The sequence below is a fragment of the Capricornis sumatraensis genome, chromosome 3 (assembly GCF_032405125.1).
Source record: "Capricornis sumatraensis isolate serow.1 chromosome 3, serow.2, whole genome shotgun sequence".
Classification (NCBI taxonomy): Eukaryota; Metazoa; Chordata; class Mammalia; order Artiodactyla; family Bovidae; genus Capricornis; species Capricornis sumatraensis.
Window position 1 is genome coordinate 55,005,151 of NC_091071.1, and position 16,511 is coordinate 55,021,661.

General features: G+C 36.2%; 1 protein-coding gene across 1 annotated transcript in view; it reads right to left on the reverse strand.

Annotated features, from left to right (window-relative positions):
- The window catches only part of FSIP2 (fibrous sheath interacting protein 2), a 140,620-nt gene that overhangs the window by 103,511 nt on the left and 20,598 nt on the right, over positions 1–16,511 (reverse strand). The window contains exon 8 of the mRNA XM_068968447.1: positions 4,047–4,173. Coding sequence (XP_068824548.1) covers positions 4,047–4,173 — 127 coding nt within the window. The remainder of the gene's footprint in view (positions 1–4,046; positions 4,174–16,511) is intronic.

The window sequence follows — 16,511 nt, forward strand, 5'->3', positions numbered from 1 at the left end:
GGTATCTTCTAATTACAGACATCAAAAAATATTTTTTTTTATTGTGTCATTTACTGTGAAGATTTAAAGAATTTTAGGATTTGATTACATGAACAGTAAACATGGCATTTCAGGCTAGAAACTTGGATAAAGAGAAGCACAGAAGTATAAATGGTAACGTGTTTCAAGAAAGATCATTAGTCTCATTTGATTAAACAATTAACTGAATGCTTGCTAAGGGCTAGAACTTTTGGCCTCTTTATGGGATTTGGAAGTATTATCTTCTCAGATGATCAAACTGATTCAAAGATGTTAAATAATTTGTATAACCTATAAGGCTAGAAAATGATAAAGCAGGACTTGAACTTCAGCAGTTTGGCTCCAGTTTCGGTGCATATTACCTCCTAGATCATATCCAAATTCTTCAAGGAGGTAATGTGAAAGTTAGGTTTAAGTTTGACCCTCGATGGTGATGAATGGTTGCTTAAGAAGTCTGAGCTTCATTTAAGAGTTAATGGAAATCTACGTTTGGGGGCCAGGAGAAGAAACTATCAGAGCAGACTTTTACATATAATTATGTAATAGCATAAAAAATGGATTTGAGGCAGGTAAAAATAAGAGCCAATGGAGACTACTTAGCAATCTACTGGAGTGACAAAGGGAGACTCTCACCATGAAACAGCATTGATGGGACAGAGACAGGATTGCTGGGATGCTGTGATAACTTATGCAAGATTATTATGTTTTTCCCTGATACATATACTCACAGGTAATTTTTAAAAACCTACATATTTTTATTCTGGCCAAAAAATTTTAATATCATTAATTTAACAAATACTACTATAGTCTTATAATGTTAGAAATAAGAGGAAGCTGGTAGATATTGGGCATAACAAAGTAACGACCTAAAGTCCTTCCTTTAAATTTTCTCTGTTTCTTCCTTTTTTCCATTTTATTCCTTTCCTTCTTTTCCTACTTTCTCCTTTCCTTCATCTTTTTTTTTTTTTTCTGGTACTGTCTATTCTTTATGGCTGACAAAATAGTAGAACATCATGTTGGTATGTAATAGCAATTATTTACAAATTTTTAGTTTCAGTAACACAAAATATTACAGGTTCCTATGCAATATTGCTCTTTACAGCATCAGACTTTACTTCCATCATCAGTCATATCCACAAGGGGTTGCTGTTTTTGCTTTGGCTCCATCTCTTCATTCTTTCTGGAGTTATTTCTTCACCAATCTCTAGTAGCATACTGGGCACCTACCGACCTGGGGAGTTCATCATTAGTGTCCTATCTTTTTGCCTTTTTACACAGTTCATGGGATTCTCAAGGCAAGAATACTGAAGTAGTTTGTCATTCCCTTCTCCAGTGGACTACATTTTGTGAGAACTCTCCAAAATGACCTGTATGTCCTAAGTGGCCCTACACAGCATACTGATAATTTCATTGACTCAGACAAGGCTGTGATCCATGTGATCAGTTCGGTTTGTTTCCTATGATTGTGGTTTTCATTCTGTCTGACCTCTGTTGGATAACAGGCTTATGGGAACTTCCTGATAGGAGAGACTGACTGAGGAGGAAACTAGGTCTTGTTCTAATGGGCGGGGCCCATCAGATTGATTATATTCTTTACAGGCAAAGATGAAGAAACTCTATACAGTCAGCAAAAATAAGACTGGGAGCTGGCTCAGATCACAAACTCCTTACTGCCAAATTAAGATGTAAATTGAAGACAGTAGGGGAAAATACCAGACCATTCAGGTATGACTGAAATCAAACTCCTTATGATTATACAGTGGAAATGACAAAGATTCAAGGGATTAGATCTGATAGAGTACTTGAAGAACTATGCACAGAGGTTCATAACATTGTACAGGAGGCAGTGATCAAGACCATCCCAAAGAAAAAGAAATGCAAACGGGGAAAATGGTTGTCTGAGGAGGCCTTACAAACAGCTGAGAAAAAAAGAGAAGTGAAAGGTAAAGGAGAAAAGGAAAGATATACCCATTTGAATGCAGAGTTCCAAAGAATAGCAAAGAGAGATAAGAAAACCTTCCTCAGCAATCAGTGCAAAGAAATAGAGGAAAACAATAGAATGGGAAAGACTAGAAATCTCTACAATAAAATTATAGATACTAAAGGAATATTTCATGTAAAGATGGGCACAATAAAGGACAGAAATGTTATGTACCTAACAGAAGCAGAAGATATTAAGAAGAAGTTGCAACAATACACAGAAGAGCTATACGAAAAGGATCTTCATGACCCAGATAACCACGATGGTGTGATCAGTCACCTAGAGCCAGACATCCTGGAATGGAAGTCAAGTGGGCCTTAGGAAACATTAGTATGAACAAAACTAGTGGAGGTGATGGAATTCCAGTTGAGTTATTTCAAATCCTGAAAGATGATGCTGTGAAAGTGCTGCACTCATTATGTCAGAAAATTTGGAAAACTCAGCAGTGGCCACAGGACTGGAAAAGGTCTGTTTTCATTCCAATCCCAAAGAAAGGCAATGCCAAAGAATGGTTAAACTACCACACAATTGCACTCATCTCACATGCTAGTAAAGTAATGTTCAAAATTCTCCAAGCCAGGCTTCAACAATATGTGAACTGTGAACTTCCAGATGTTCAAGCTGGATTTAGAAAAGGCAGAGGAAACAGAGACTAAATGCCTACATCCATTGGATCCTTGGAAAAGCAAGAGAGTTCCAGAAAAATATCTACTTCTGCTTTGTTGATTATGCCAAAGCCTTTGACTGTGTGGATCACAACAAATGGTGGAAAATTCTTAATGAAATGAAAATAACAGACCAGCTGACCTGCCTTCTAATAAATCTGTATGCCTGTCAAGAACAACAGTTAGAACTGGACATGGAACAAAAGATTGGTTCCAAATCTGGTAAGGAGTACGTCAAGGCTACATATTGGCACTCTGCTTATTTAACTTATATGCAGAATACATCATGCAAAAAGCCAGGCTGGATAAAGCACAAGCTAGAATCAAGACTGCTGAGAGGAATATCAATAACCTCAGATATGCAGATGACACCACCCTTATGGCAGAAAGTGAAGAAAAACTAAAGTGCCTCTTGATGAAAGTGAAAGAGGAGAGTGAAAAAGTTGGCTTAAAACTCAACATTCTGAAAACTAAGATCATGGCATCACTTCATGGCAAATAGATGGGGAAACAATGGAAACAGTGAAAGACTATTTTTGGGGGGCTCCAAAACCACTGCAGATGGTGACTGCAGCCACAAAGTTAAAAGATGCTTGCTCCTTGGAAGGAACCTAGACAGCATATTAAAAAGCAGAGACATTACTTTAAAGTTACATCTAGTCAAAGCCATAATTTTTCCAGTAGTCATGTATGGATGTGAGAGTTGGACTATAAAGAAAGTTGAGCATTGAAAAATTAATGCTTTTGAACTTTGGTGTTGGAGTAGACTTGTGAGAGTCCCTTGAACTGCAAGGAAATCTAACCAGTGTATTCTAAAGGAAGTCAGTCCTGAATATTCATTGGAAGGATGGATGCTGAAGCTGAAATCTCCAATACTTTGGCCACCTGATGCAAACAACTAACTCCTTGGAAAAGACCCTGATCCTGGTAAAGATTGAAGGTGGGAGGAGAAGGGGATGACAGAGGATGAGATGTCTGAATGGCATCACTGACTCAGTGGACATTAGTTTGAGTAAGCTCTGGGAGTTGGTGATGGACAGGGAAGCCTGGCATGCTGCAGTCCATGGGGTCACAAAGAATTGGACATGGCTGAGTGACTAAACTGAACTGAGCACAAAATATATTTTAAGTATAAGGAAGTTGGCTAGAACTGCAGTATAGGCATGACTCTCAGCTGAATCACTTGACAAGGCTATTTTAGTTAGCTTAATTTTATATATATGTCTACATTTCAACTTGAACTGTGATAGGGAAATTCCTAGAATCCTGCCCTGGTACAAAGCAGATAGCAAGCATGAGCAATTGTTTTGCAAAAGAATTTTTTACATAAATATATAGTCAAGCACTTTCTACATAGCTACATTAGATATTAATATTCTCACATTCATAATGTAGTCCACCTTGTTCTCTGTAATCATTTGTATTTTTCCTCATATCTTCTTTTTTATTGCCACTTTCTTGCATTTTTTGTAAATGATAAGCCATTTTTTTCTCTAGAAGAGCTTGTTTCTAAAATATCAAACAAGTATATTGGTTAACATAAACCTGCTGTTTAAAAATACAAATAAATATTTAATATGTGACAGTATGTTGGAAATGAGCAGTCATTCCTGTCCTGTGACTTGTAAGGTTATTCTGAACATAAATTTGGGAGGGTGGTAATGGGAAAATTTCCATATGTTGTCAAACAGGAAGAATATATTTAACACTTAGATGCAGTTTTTCTCATTGCACACCTTCAGGGTATCCAGTTTCAGATCAGACATCATCTCAATGTATTGCTCTCCTGTGATTTTAGGCAATTTCTAAATCATCTTCAGTTGGAGAATTCCTTTACCAAATGTCACTCAGGTCAAATACATATAAGCAGAATATCATATATGAAATCTGGCTTCTTTTAGTATATCTCTGGACTAATATTGACACTGGATATACAAGAAAAGAGACAGCTGCACAGAGAAAGAGCCCCAGTAATCCTCAGAGAATTCCCTAGAGGAGTAGTCAGCAAGAGAATGGATTAATACTTATATGACTTTTATGTGAGACACTACCCAAGATCAAAGACAGGCCCATCCCAATGGAATCAAGAAACAATATTTGACATCAATCTATGATGCTTATTCTCATGAGGCTACTCAGAAAAAATTCATTAAGTCATAGGGCATTGAGTAGAGTACTAAAATGGGCCTTGCCTCTCCAGTGATGGATAACTCATCCCAGGTTCAATATGGTTCTGTTCCCATCTAACAATTATTAAATAGCAAGACTTATTTCCAAATAACCTATATACATCCAAGAAAAAAGAGCTAAGGAGTATTATACAAAGATGAAAATACTCAGCACACACAATAAAAAGTTCACAATATTTGGCATCCAATCAAGGAATACTGAGCATATAAAGAAGCACAGAAATATGACCCATAAAGAGAATAATCAATCAAAAATAACTCAGAAATGATACAGATGTTAGATTTAATGATAACATTAAAATAAATAAGCTGAAAATAGAGTTACTATATGATCCTGTGATCCTATTCTTGGGCATATATATAGAGAAAACTAATTCACAATGATACACTCACTTCAACATTCACTGCAGCACTATTTACAACAGCTAAGACAAGGAAGTAATGTAAATGTCCATTGACAGGTGAATGGATCAAGAAGATACAATATATGTATATACACACACAATGGAATATTACTCAGCCATAAAAAAGAATGACAATGCCACCTGCAGCAACATGGACCTAGAGATTATCATACTAAGTAAAATAAGTCAGAGACAAATATATATTGGTTATATGTGAGGTCTAAAAAAATAATGCAGATGAACTTATTTACAAAGCAGAAATAGGCTCACAGGCAGAGAAAAAAAAAAATTGAAGACTGCCAAAGTGGGTAGCAGGCAATGGGTAGAGAGAGAAATTAAGAGTTTGATATTAACATATATACACTACTATATATATATATATAATAAGTAAACAAGGACCTACTGCATAGCACAGGGAACTATATTCAGTATTTTCTTATTATCTATAGTGGAAAAGAATTTGAAAAAGACTTTATATATACACATGAACATATATATATATATATATAACATATATATATATATATGTATATAGAACTGAATCATTTAGAACTAATGCACCATTATAAATGAACTACACTTGAATTAAAAACATACAACAACTGAATTCCAAATATTTATAAGATAAACAAGAGACACAGAAGATACAAAAAGTACCCAATAAAATTTAAATGCGTGAGATAAGCAATGCATTTGGTGCATTAATGGTAGAGTTCACATTGAAGGGAAAGAGATTAATATATATTCAGAAAAAGAAACCATCCAAAGAGAAACACTGAGAGAAAAAAAAAGAAAAAAAGAAAAATTAAGGAATGTGGATAAGATGGTAGAGAAGGGAGACTCCAGGCTTCCTTCCTTGATCATGGACATACCAAAATTAAAACTATTTTCAAGGTAACTAAGAGAATGACAGGAAGACTAGCAGAAAACACTTTCCATAACTAAGGACAGAAAGAAGTAGCCACAATGAGATGGATAGGAGACAAAGAGATGTAATACAGTCTAGAGTCTCACCTTGGGGTCAGTGGCTCATAAACAACAGGATAATCACATCTGCAAAGGTTCTTCCCAAGGAGAAAAAGGTCCAAGCTCAACATTAGGCTTCCCAGCCAGAAAGGTCGTGCACCAAGAAGACAAACCTCAAAAATATCTGGCTTTGGAAGTTAGCAGGGCTTGCATATGGAAGAACCAGAGGGTGGTGGGAAATAATGACTTTGGTCTAAAAAGGCACATGCAAATATATGTTCTGAGGCCCCACACAGAGGCAGTAAGACGAAAGAAGCATGGATTAGACCAGCTTGTTCATCTTGGAGAGATTCTTGGAAAGACAGGAGGCAACTGGCATTCCCTTTGGGATGGGGATGAGGGTGGCAGCCACTTTTGGAGGCCTGTTTTACTACAAGGATACCAATGCTGGCAAGTACCATTTTGGAGTCTTCCTTTTAGATTGTTAGCACTGAGGGATTACCTGCTCACAAGGGAGCTGGCAACAGTCCTGGGACACATCTGGGCTATACGCTCAGCCTTATTGAGACCCATTGTCTCCCAACAGGGGCCTGGTACCTGGTCCATTCACCAGAGGTCCCACAGCCAGTCTTACTAGACATGCGTTTTCTATCAGTCAGCTGGCTGAGGCATGGGACCCTTGGACCTTTCAACCAGCTGCACCAGGACCCAGCTCTGTCCACCAGTGGGCAGGCAGCCATCACGTGAGGCAGTGCTTGGCAGTCAACCAGTCCATGTAGATCTGATATGGAATACCTTTTGAGCACATACTTCTCATGACCTGAGGAGAGTGTACTGCTGGGCCTCAAAGGATATAATCCTAAGTACACATCTTCAGGACTTGGAAATGTAACCAATGTATCTAATACATAGAAATAAACAAAAAGAATTATGCAAAATGAGAGAAATATGTTTCAAACATAAACAAGACTTCAGAAAAGAACTAAATAACGGGAGACAAGCAATCTACCTGATAAAAGAGTTCAAGATTATGGGCATAAGATGCTCAAAGAACACAGAAGATGGATGAACCAGTGAGAAGTTTAACAAGCATTAGAACACATAGAGAGGAATCAAACTGAACTAATAAAATAGCTAAACAAAACAAAACAAACAAACAAAACACTAGAAGGTGTCAACAGAACAGCTGATACAGAGGAAGGGATCAGTGAACTGGAAGACAGAGTAGTCGGAATCACCTAAGCCGAACTGAAAAAAAGACAAAAGAGTTAAGCAAAATGAGAGTTTAATACAATTCTAGACATCAATCATACCATAATTTGCATTACAATGGTCACAGAAGGAGGAGAAGAGAGAAGGAAAGTGGCTGAGGACTTAGATGAAGAAAAAATAGATGAAAATTTGTCTAAAGTGGGAAAGAAAACAGCCATCCATGTCCAGGAAACACAAAGAATCCCAATCAGGATCAACCAAAGAGGTTCACACCAATTTTTGGAAAAATTAAAAAAAAAAAAATGAATCTTGAAAGCAGCAGGGGAAAAACAAACAGTTATGTATCCATAAGACTCTGAGCTAACTTTTCAGTAGAAATTTTGCACTCCAGAAAAAAGTGGCACAATATTTCAAAGTGATAAAAGGAAAAGTTACAACTAAGAATATTTGGCAAGGCTGTCATTCAAATTTGAAGGTCAGCCCATTAATTTTGTAGGTAGGTGCCCAATATGCTACTGGAGATCAGTGGAGAAGTAACTCCAGAAAGAATGAAGGGATGTAGTTAAAGCAAAAACACATCCAGTTGCGGATGTGACTGGTGATAGAAGCATGGTCTGATGCTGTAAAGAGCAATATTGCATAGGAACCTGGAATGTCAGGTCCATGAATCAAGGCAAATTGGAAGCAGTCAAACAGGAGATGGCAAGAGCGAACGTCGACATTCTAGGAATCAGCGAACTAAGATGGACTGAAAAGGGAGAATTTAACTCAGATGACCATTATATCTACTACTGTGGCCAGAATCCCTTAGAAGAAATGGAGTAGCCATCATGGTCAACAAAAGAGTGTGAAATGCAGTACTTGGATGCACTTTCAAAAATGACAGAATGATCTCTGTTCATTTCCGAGGCAAACCGTTCAATAACCATGGTAACCCAAGTCTCTGCCCTGGCCAGGAATGCTGAAGAAGCTGAATTTGAATGGTTCTATGAAGACCTACAAGACCTTTTAGAACTAACACTAAAAAAAAAAAAAAAAAAAAGTCATTTTCATTATAAGGGACTGGAAATCAGTCCTGGGTGTTCACTGGAAAAACTGATGTTGAAGCTGAAACTCCAATATTTTGGCCACTTGATCCAAAGAGCTGACTCATTTGAAAAGACCCTGATGTTGGGAAAGATTGAAGACAGGAGGAGAAGGGGACAACAGAGGATGAGATGGTTAGATGGCATCACTGACTCAATGGACATGAGTTTGGGTAAACTCTGGGAGCTGGTGATGGACAGGGAGGCCTGGCGTGCTACAGTTCACGGGGTCACAAAGAGTCGGACATGACTGAATGACTGAACAGAACTGAACTGAAAAGACCACTAAAAAGTTTTATAAGAAACCTGAAAATGACTGCTCTAAGCAGAAAAGAGCACAACTAAAATATGGAAAACAGAAAAAGGAAAAATCTCATTGGTAAAGGCACACACACAGTAAAAGCAGTGGATCAAGCGCTTATAAAACTAGTAGGAAAATTAAAAGACAAAAGTAGTAAAATCATATCCACAGTAAGTAGCTAAGCCAAAATGAAAACTGGTTGCATGGTCGTGTCCAATTCTGTCATCCCACGAACTGTAGCCCATCAAACTCCTCTTGTCCATGGAGTTCTCCAGGCGCAAGTACTAGAGTGGGTTGCCATTTCCTTCTTTAGGGGATCTTCCCAACCCAGGGTTTGAACCTGGTTCTCCTGCATTGCAGGCAGATTCTTTACCAACTGAGCTACTAGGAAAGCCCAACCTGGGGGTGCAACAAAGGGACTCAGAACCCCTAGGGAATTTGACTTTGGAGGCCAGTGGGATTTGATTACAGAACTTCCACAGGACTGGGAAACAGTCTCTTTGAGGGCACAAACAAAACCTTGTGTGCACCAGGAGCCAGGAGAAAGGAGCAGTGTCCCGACAAGATACTGAGTCACACTTGACAGTGAGAGTAGTTAAGTAGTTAAGGGATGCACAAAAGGTAGTTAAGGGATGCCCCAAAATATATAAAATATATGTAAAAACATTAAAAATGGAGGGGAGAATAAAACTGTAGGGTTGTTAGAAAGCATCTGAATCAAAGAGATAATCAACTAAAGCAATATAATTACATATTATTATACATATATAATTATATATTAATATTATACATATATAATTACAATATTATACATATATAATTACATATTAATATATGTATATATAATTTTAAACACACACACACACACACATCTTATGCTTCCCAGGTTGCTCAGTGGTAAAGAATCTGCCTGCCAATGCAGAGGACCCAGGAGATGCAGGTTCGACCCCTGAGTTGTAAAGAGCCCCTGGAATAGGAAATAGCAATCCACTCCAGTACTGTTGCCTGGAGAATTCTATGGACAGTGGAGCCTGACAGGCTGCAGTCCGTCCTTGTGGTCATAAAGACAAAACTGAGCTACTGAGCATGCACATACATTTTTACAGTAACCACAAACCAAAAATGTGTAATGTAACACAAAAGAAGAGAAACAAACTCAATAATAATATTAAAGATATTCATAAAATCAAAATGGAAGAGAGTAAAAGATTAAATGAATGAAAAAGAACCTACAGAACAACCAGAAATCAATGAACAAAATGGAAATAAGTACATACATATCAGTAATTATCAATACTTTATATCTAAATGGATTAAATGTTTCAATCAAATGACAGAATGGCTGAATGAATATAAAAAAATAACCCATACATATGCTGCCTGCAGGTTGATCTAAAGACACACAAACTGAAAGTAAGGGGATGGAGAAAGTATTCCACAAAATCAGTGGTAGCAATACTTTTATCAGACTAAACAGACTTTCAAACATAGACTATAACAAAAAACAAAGAGGGATATTACATAACGAAGAAAGGATTGATCTAGGAAGATATAACAATTGGAAATACCTATGTACCCAACGTAGGAACACCTAAATACACAAAGCAAATACTAACAAAGAAAAAGGGAGAAATTGACAATAACACAATAACAGTAGGGAACACTAACAACTTCACTTACATTAACTGATAGATCATCTAGACAGAAGATCAATACAGAAACACTAGCCTTAAACAACAAATTAAATGGTGGATATCCCATCAAAAAGCAACAGAATACACATTCCAGTACACATGTGACATTGTCCAGGAGAGATCAATCACATCTTAGGCCAGAAAACAACTCTAGGTAAATTTAAGATGACTGAAATCATATTAAGCATTTCTTCTTATCACAATAAAATCACCACAAGGAAAGAAAATTGTAAGAAAAACAGAAATATGTGTATGTGGAGGCTAGACAATATGTTACTAAACAACCAATGGGTCACTGAAGAAATCAAACTAAAACTCTCTGGAGACAAAAGAAAATGGAAACACAATGATCCAAAATATATGGGAAGCAACTTTTCTAAGAGGGAACTTAAAAGAAGTTCTAAGAGTGAAGTTTACAGCAACAGAAGCTTACATCAGGAAACAAAATTCTCAAATAAACCACCTAATCTATACCCAAAGGAACTAGAAAAAGAACAAACAAACTTAGAGTTAGTAGAAGGAAAGAAGTCGTACAGATCAGAGCAGAATAAATGGAACAAAGACTAAAAAAAGTTGGAAAATATCAATGAAAATAAGATCTTATTCTTTGAAAAGATAAACAAAATTGAAAAATCTTTAGCCAGGCTCATCAAGAAAGAGAGGGCCCAAATAAAATCAGAAGTGAAAAAGAAGTTATAATCAACACCATAAAAATACAAAAGATCATAAAAGATTATGATGAACAATTATATCCCAATAAAATATACAAGCTAGAAGAAACATACATTCCTAGAAAAGTATAAGCTCCCAAGACTGAATTGAGAAGAAGATAAAAGATGAAAAAAGAAATTACCAAAGTAATGAAATTTAATCAACAGGACCAGAAGTCTTTACTGATGAATACTACCAATATTTAAAGAAGACTTACTACCTATCCAGCTCAAACAATTCAAAAATATCAAAGAGGAAGGAAGGGTCTTCCAAACTCATTCTAGGAGACCGGAATCACCCTGAAACAAGGCAAAAATATCACTCAAAAAAGGAAATTACAGGTCATTATCAATGCCGGACACAGATGTAAATATCCTCAAAATATTAGAAGTCAGAATTTGACAATACTTTATAAGGATCATACACCATGATGAAGTGGGATTTGTCTGAAAAGTATGTTTCAGTACCTGTGAAGAAATCAATATGATACATATTAACAGTGTGAAAAATAGAAATCATACAATTATCTCAATCAATGTAGAAAAAGGTGTTGACAAAGTTCAATATCTATTTATGATAAACACCCTCTTATGGCTTACTCATATTGATGTTTGGCAGAAATCAATACAATTCTGTAAAGCATTTATCCCTCAATAAAAAAAATAAATTAAAAAGTAAAGAAAGAAAAAAAAAAAAACTCTCCACAAAGTAGGTGACAGGGGACGCATACCCCAACATAATAAATGTCATATGTGATAAACCTACAGGCAATATCATAGTTAATGGTGAAAAGCTGAAAGCATTTCCTCTAAGATAAGGAATAAAACAAGGATGCCCCATCCCACTACTTCTATTGAATACAGTTTTGGAAGTCGTTTTGAAGAGGCAGAGAAACCAGAGATAAAAGTGCCAACATTTGTGGGATCATGGAGAAAGCAAGGGAGTTAAAAAAAAAAAAAATCTATTTCTGCTTCGTTTACTACACTAAAACCTTTGACTATCTGGATCACAACAAACTGGAAAATTCTTATAGATATGGGAGTACCAGACCACCTTACCTGTCTCCCGAGAAAGTTAAATGCAGGTCAAGAAGCACCAGTTAGAATGAACATGGAAGAATTGACTGGTTCCAAATTGGGAAAGGAGTTTGACAAGACTGTATACTGTCACCTTGCTTATTTAACTTAAATTCAGAGTACATCACACAAAACACTAGACTGGATGAATCACAAGCTAGAATCAAGATTGCTGGAAGAAATATCAACAACCTCAGATATGAAGATGATACCACTTTAATGGCAGAAAGTGAAGATGAACTAAAGAGCCTCTGGATGAGGGTGAAAGAGGTGAGTGAGATGGCTTGAAACTCAGCATTCAAAAAACAAAGAACATGGCATCTGGTCCCATCACTTCATGGCAAATAGAAGGGGAAAAAGTGGAAGCAGTGACAGATTTTCTTTTCTTGGGCTCTAAAATTATTGAAGATGGTGACTGCAATCATGAAATTAAGATGTACGCTCCTTGGAAGAAAGGCTATGGCAAATCTAGACAAGTATTCAAAAAGCAGAGGTATCACTTTGCTGACAAAAGTCCATATAGTCAAAGCTATGGCTTTTCCAGTAGTTATGTACAGACATGAGAGTTGTACCATAAAGAAGGCTGAGTACAATTTAATGCTTTTAAACTGTGGTGATGTTCACATAAGACTCTTGAGAGTTCCTTGGACAGCATGGAGATCAAAACAATCGATCCTAAAGGAAATCAACCCTGAATATTCATTGGAAGGACTGATGCTGAAGCTCCAATACTTTGGCCACCTGATGAAAAGAAGTGACTCACTGGAAAAGACCCTGAGGCTGTATAGACACAAAGCAAATGGATAAGGGGGCAACAGAGGATGAGATGGTGATAGCATCACTGACTCAAGGGACATGAATTAGAGCAAACTCCAGGAGACAGTGGAGAACAGAGGAGCCTGGTGAGCTACAGTTCAGGAGAGAGCAAAGGGTCAGACATAACTTAGTAACTGAACACTGGAATTCCTAGCCATAACAGTCAGACAAGTAAATAAATGAACTGTATCCAACTTGGAAACGAAGATGTAAAACTGTTTGCAGATGACATGATATTATATAGAGAAAACCCTAAAAATGCCCCCACATTTATTAGAACTAATAAATGAATTCAGTAAGATTTCAGGATACAAAATTAATAATCACAAGTCATGTTTCTACAAACCAACAATGAACTAACAGAAAGAGAAATTAAGGATCAATCTCATTTACAATTGCATCAAAAAGAATGCATTACCTAGGAATAACTCTAGCAAATGAGATACAAGACTTAAAATCACAAACTGTAAGACATTAATGAAATAAATTTAAAACAACACAAAAAATTGGAAAGATATACCGTGGTCACAAATTGGAAGAATTAATACTGTTAAAATGACCATATTTCCCAAGGCAATGTACAGATTCAACATAAACCCTATTAAAATACCAATGGCATTTACGGAACTAGAACAAATAATTCTAAAATTGGTATGAAACATAAAAGTTTTTGAGATGGATGATGGTCTTTTCTCAAAATAATCTTGAGAAAGATGTTTAAAATCATAATGCCTGATTTCAAACTATATGACAAAGAGCTACAGTAATCAAAACAGTATGGAGGTGGCACAAAAGCAGACACATATATCACTACAACAGAAGAGACAGCCCAGAAATAAACCTGTACTTACATGGTCAATTAATGTACAACAAAGGATGCATAAATATAAAATAGCAAAAAGATAGCTTCTTCAATAAATGGTGTTGGGAAAACTGGACAGCTAAAGGGAAAAGAAAAAAACTGATTTCTTTTTCATACCATATACAAAAACAAATTCAAAATGAATTAAGAATTTAAATATTTAAGATTCCAAACCAAAAAACTCCTAGAGAAAACAGGTATTATGATCTTTGACTTAAATTTTAGAATATTATTACTAGTTTGATCTGGCTGTTTAGGCAAAAATAAATAAATAAATAAACAAATGAGACTGCAAGAAACTAAAACTTTTTTGGACACGTAGATTCTTGGCAAAACGAAAAGGCAGTTTACTGAATGGGAGAAGATATTTGTAAATGATATACCCAATAAAAGGTTAGTATCCAAAATACAAAATGGAATCATATAACTTATCACAAACAAACAAACAACCCAACCAAAAATGGGCAGACCAACTTGAATGGACATTTTTCTAAAAAACATACTGATGGCCAAAAAATACATAAAAAGATGCTCAACATCACGAATCCTTAGGAAAATGCAAATCAAAACCACAATCAGTATCACCACACCTCTGCCAGAATGGCTATCATTAAAAACACAACTAATAACAAATGGTAAAGATGTGGACAGTGAAAAAGTTGGCTTAAAGCTCAACATTCATAAAACTAATATCATGGCATCCAGTTCCATCACTTCATGGCAAATAGATGGGGAAACAGTGGAAACAGTGTGTGACTTTATTTTTCTGAGCTCCAAAATCACTGCAGATGGTGATTGCAGCCAGGAAATTAAAAGACGCTTACTCCTTGGAAGAAAAGCAATGACCAACCTAGACAGCATATTAAAAGCAGAGACATTACTTTATCAACAAAGGTTCGTCTGGTCAAGGCTATGGTTTTTCCAGTAGTCATGTATGGATGTGAGTTGGATTATAAAAAAAGCTGACTGCCAAAGAATTGATGCTTTTGAACTGTGGTGTTGGAGAAGACTCTTGAGAGTCCCTTGGACTGGAAGGAGATCTAACTAGTCCATCCTAAAGGAAATCAGTCCTAAGTATTCATTGGAAGGACTGATGTTGAAGCTGAAATTCCAATACTTTGGCCACCTGATGTGAAGAGCTGACTCACTGGAAAAGACCCTGATGCTGGGAAAGATTGAAGGGAGGAGGAGAAGGGGATGACAGAGGATGACATGGTTGGATGGCATCACCAACTCAATGGACATGAGTTTGGGTAGACTTTGGGAGTTGGTGATGGACAGGGAGGCCTGGCATGCTGCATTCCATGGGGTTGCACAAAGTTGGACACGACTGAGTGAGTGAACTGAACTAAACTGAAGGATGAGGAGGAAAGGGAACCTTCAAGGCACTGTTGTCTGGATTATAAATTATAAGCTGGTAGAAGCCACTACAGAAAACAGTATGTAAAATCCTAAAAAAATTAAAAATGACCCAGCAATTTCACTTCTGGATATTTAATCAAAGGAAATATAGACACTAATACAAAAGATGCAGGCACTCAAGTGTTCACTGCAGTAGTATTAACAGTAATCAAGAAAAGGAAGCAACCTAAGTGTTCATCCATAGTCAAATGGATAACTAAAATGTGGCCACACACAATGGAATATTATTTAGCCATTAAAAAATATTTAATCTTGCCATTTGTGACAACATGGACAATCTAAAATATTCTGCTAAATGAAATAATTCACAGCGAGACAAATGCGACATAATAGCAAATGTAGAACCTAAAAAATAAAACTAACAAATTCAGATAAAGACAAGAAACAGGTGGTTTCCAGAAAGGAATTTGGTGGGAAGCAGATGTAGGGTATTAAGAGGTACAAATTTCAAGTTATCTAATGAATTAGAGGGACAAAATATACAGCATCTGGAATACAGTCAATAATATAAATCAGCTTGTATAACAAAGTTTACTAGACTTATTGTGGTGATCATTTTATAATGTATGGATGTGTAAATTCATTATATAATATACCTGAAGCTAACATTGTACAGTGTAATACTGTATGCTGACTATATTTCAATTAAAATACAAAATGAAAAACATCATTAAGGTCTGGTGCAATGTCAAGCAGCCTAATAGCTCTGTAGAGAGGCAAGACAGGACAAAATAAATATTTGACAATAATGGTCATTATAATCACATATATTAAACATTATACTGGAGGTTCTAGCCAATGCAATCAGGCAAGAAAAGGAACTAAAAAATCATCCATGTTTAATGAGCACCAAGATCATTTGTAGCACCATGATCATTTATGTAGAACATCAGTTGGCACCTACAATAAAACCACTAGAGGTAGTGTTTTTATCCATATAAGATATATGATGAATATTAAAAATTGATTTCCTATATCCCAACATAAAATAATTGGAATTTAAAATACAAACTACAGTACATCAGATTATGAAATATATAGGAATAAACCTAGCAAAAGATGTGTAAAAGCTTCAAATTATATAAGTACATGATAAGAAAAATTAAGAA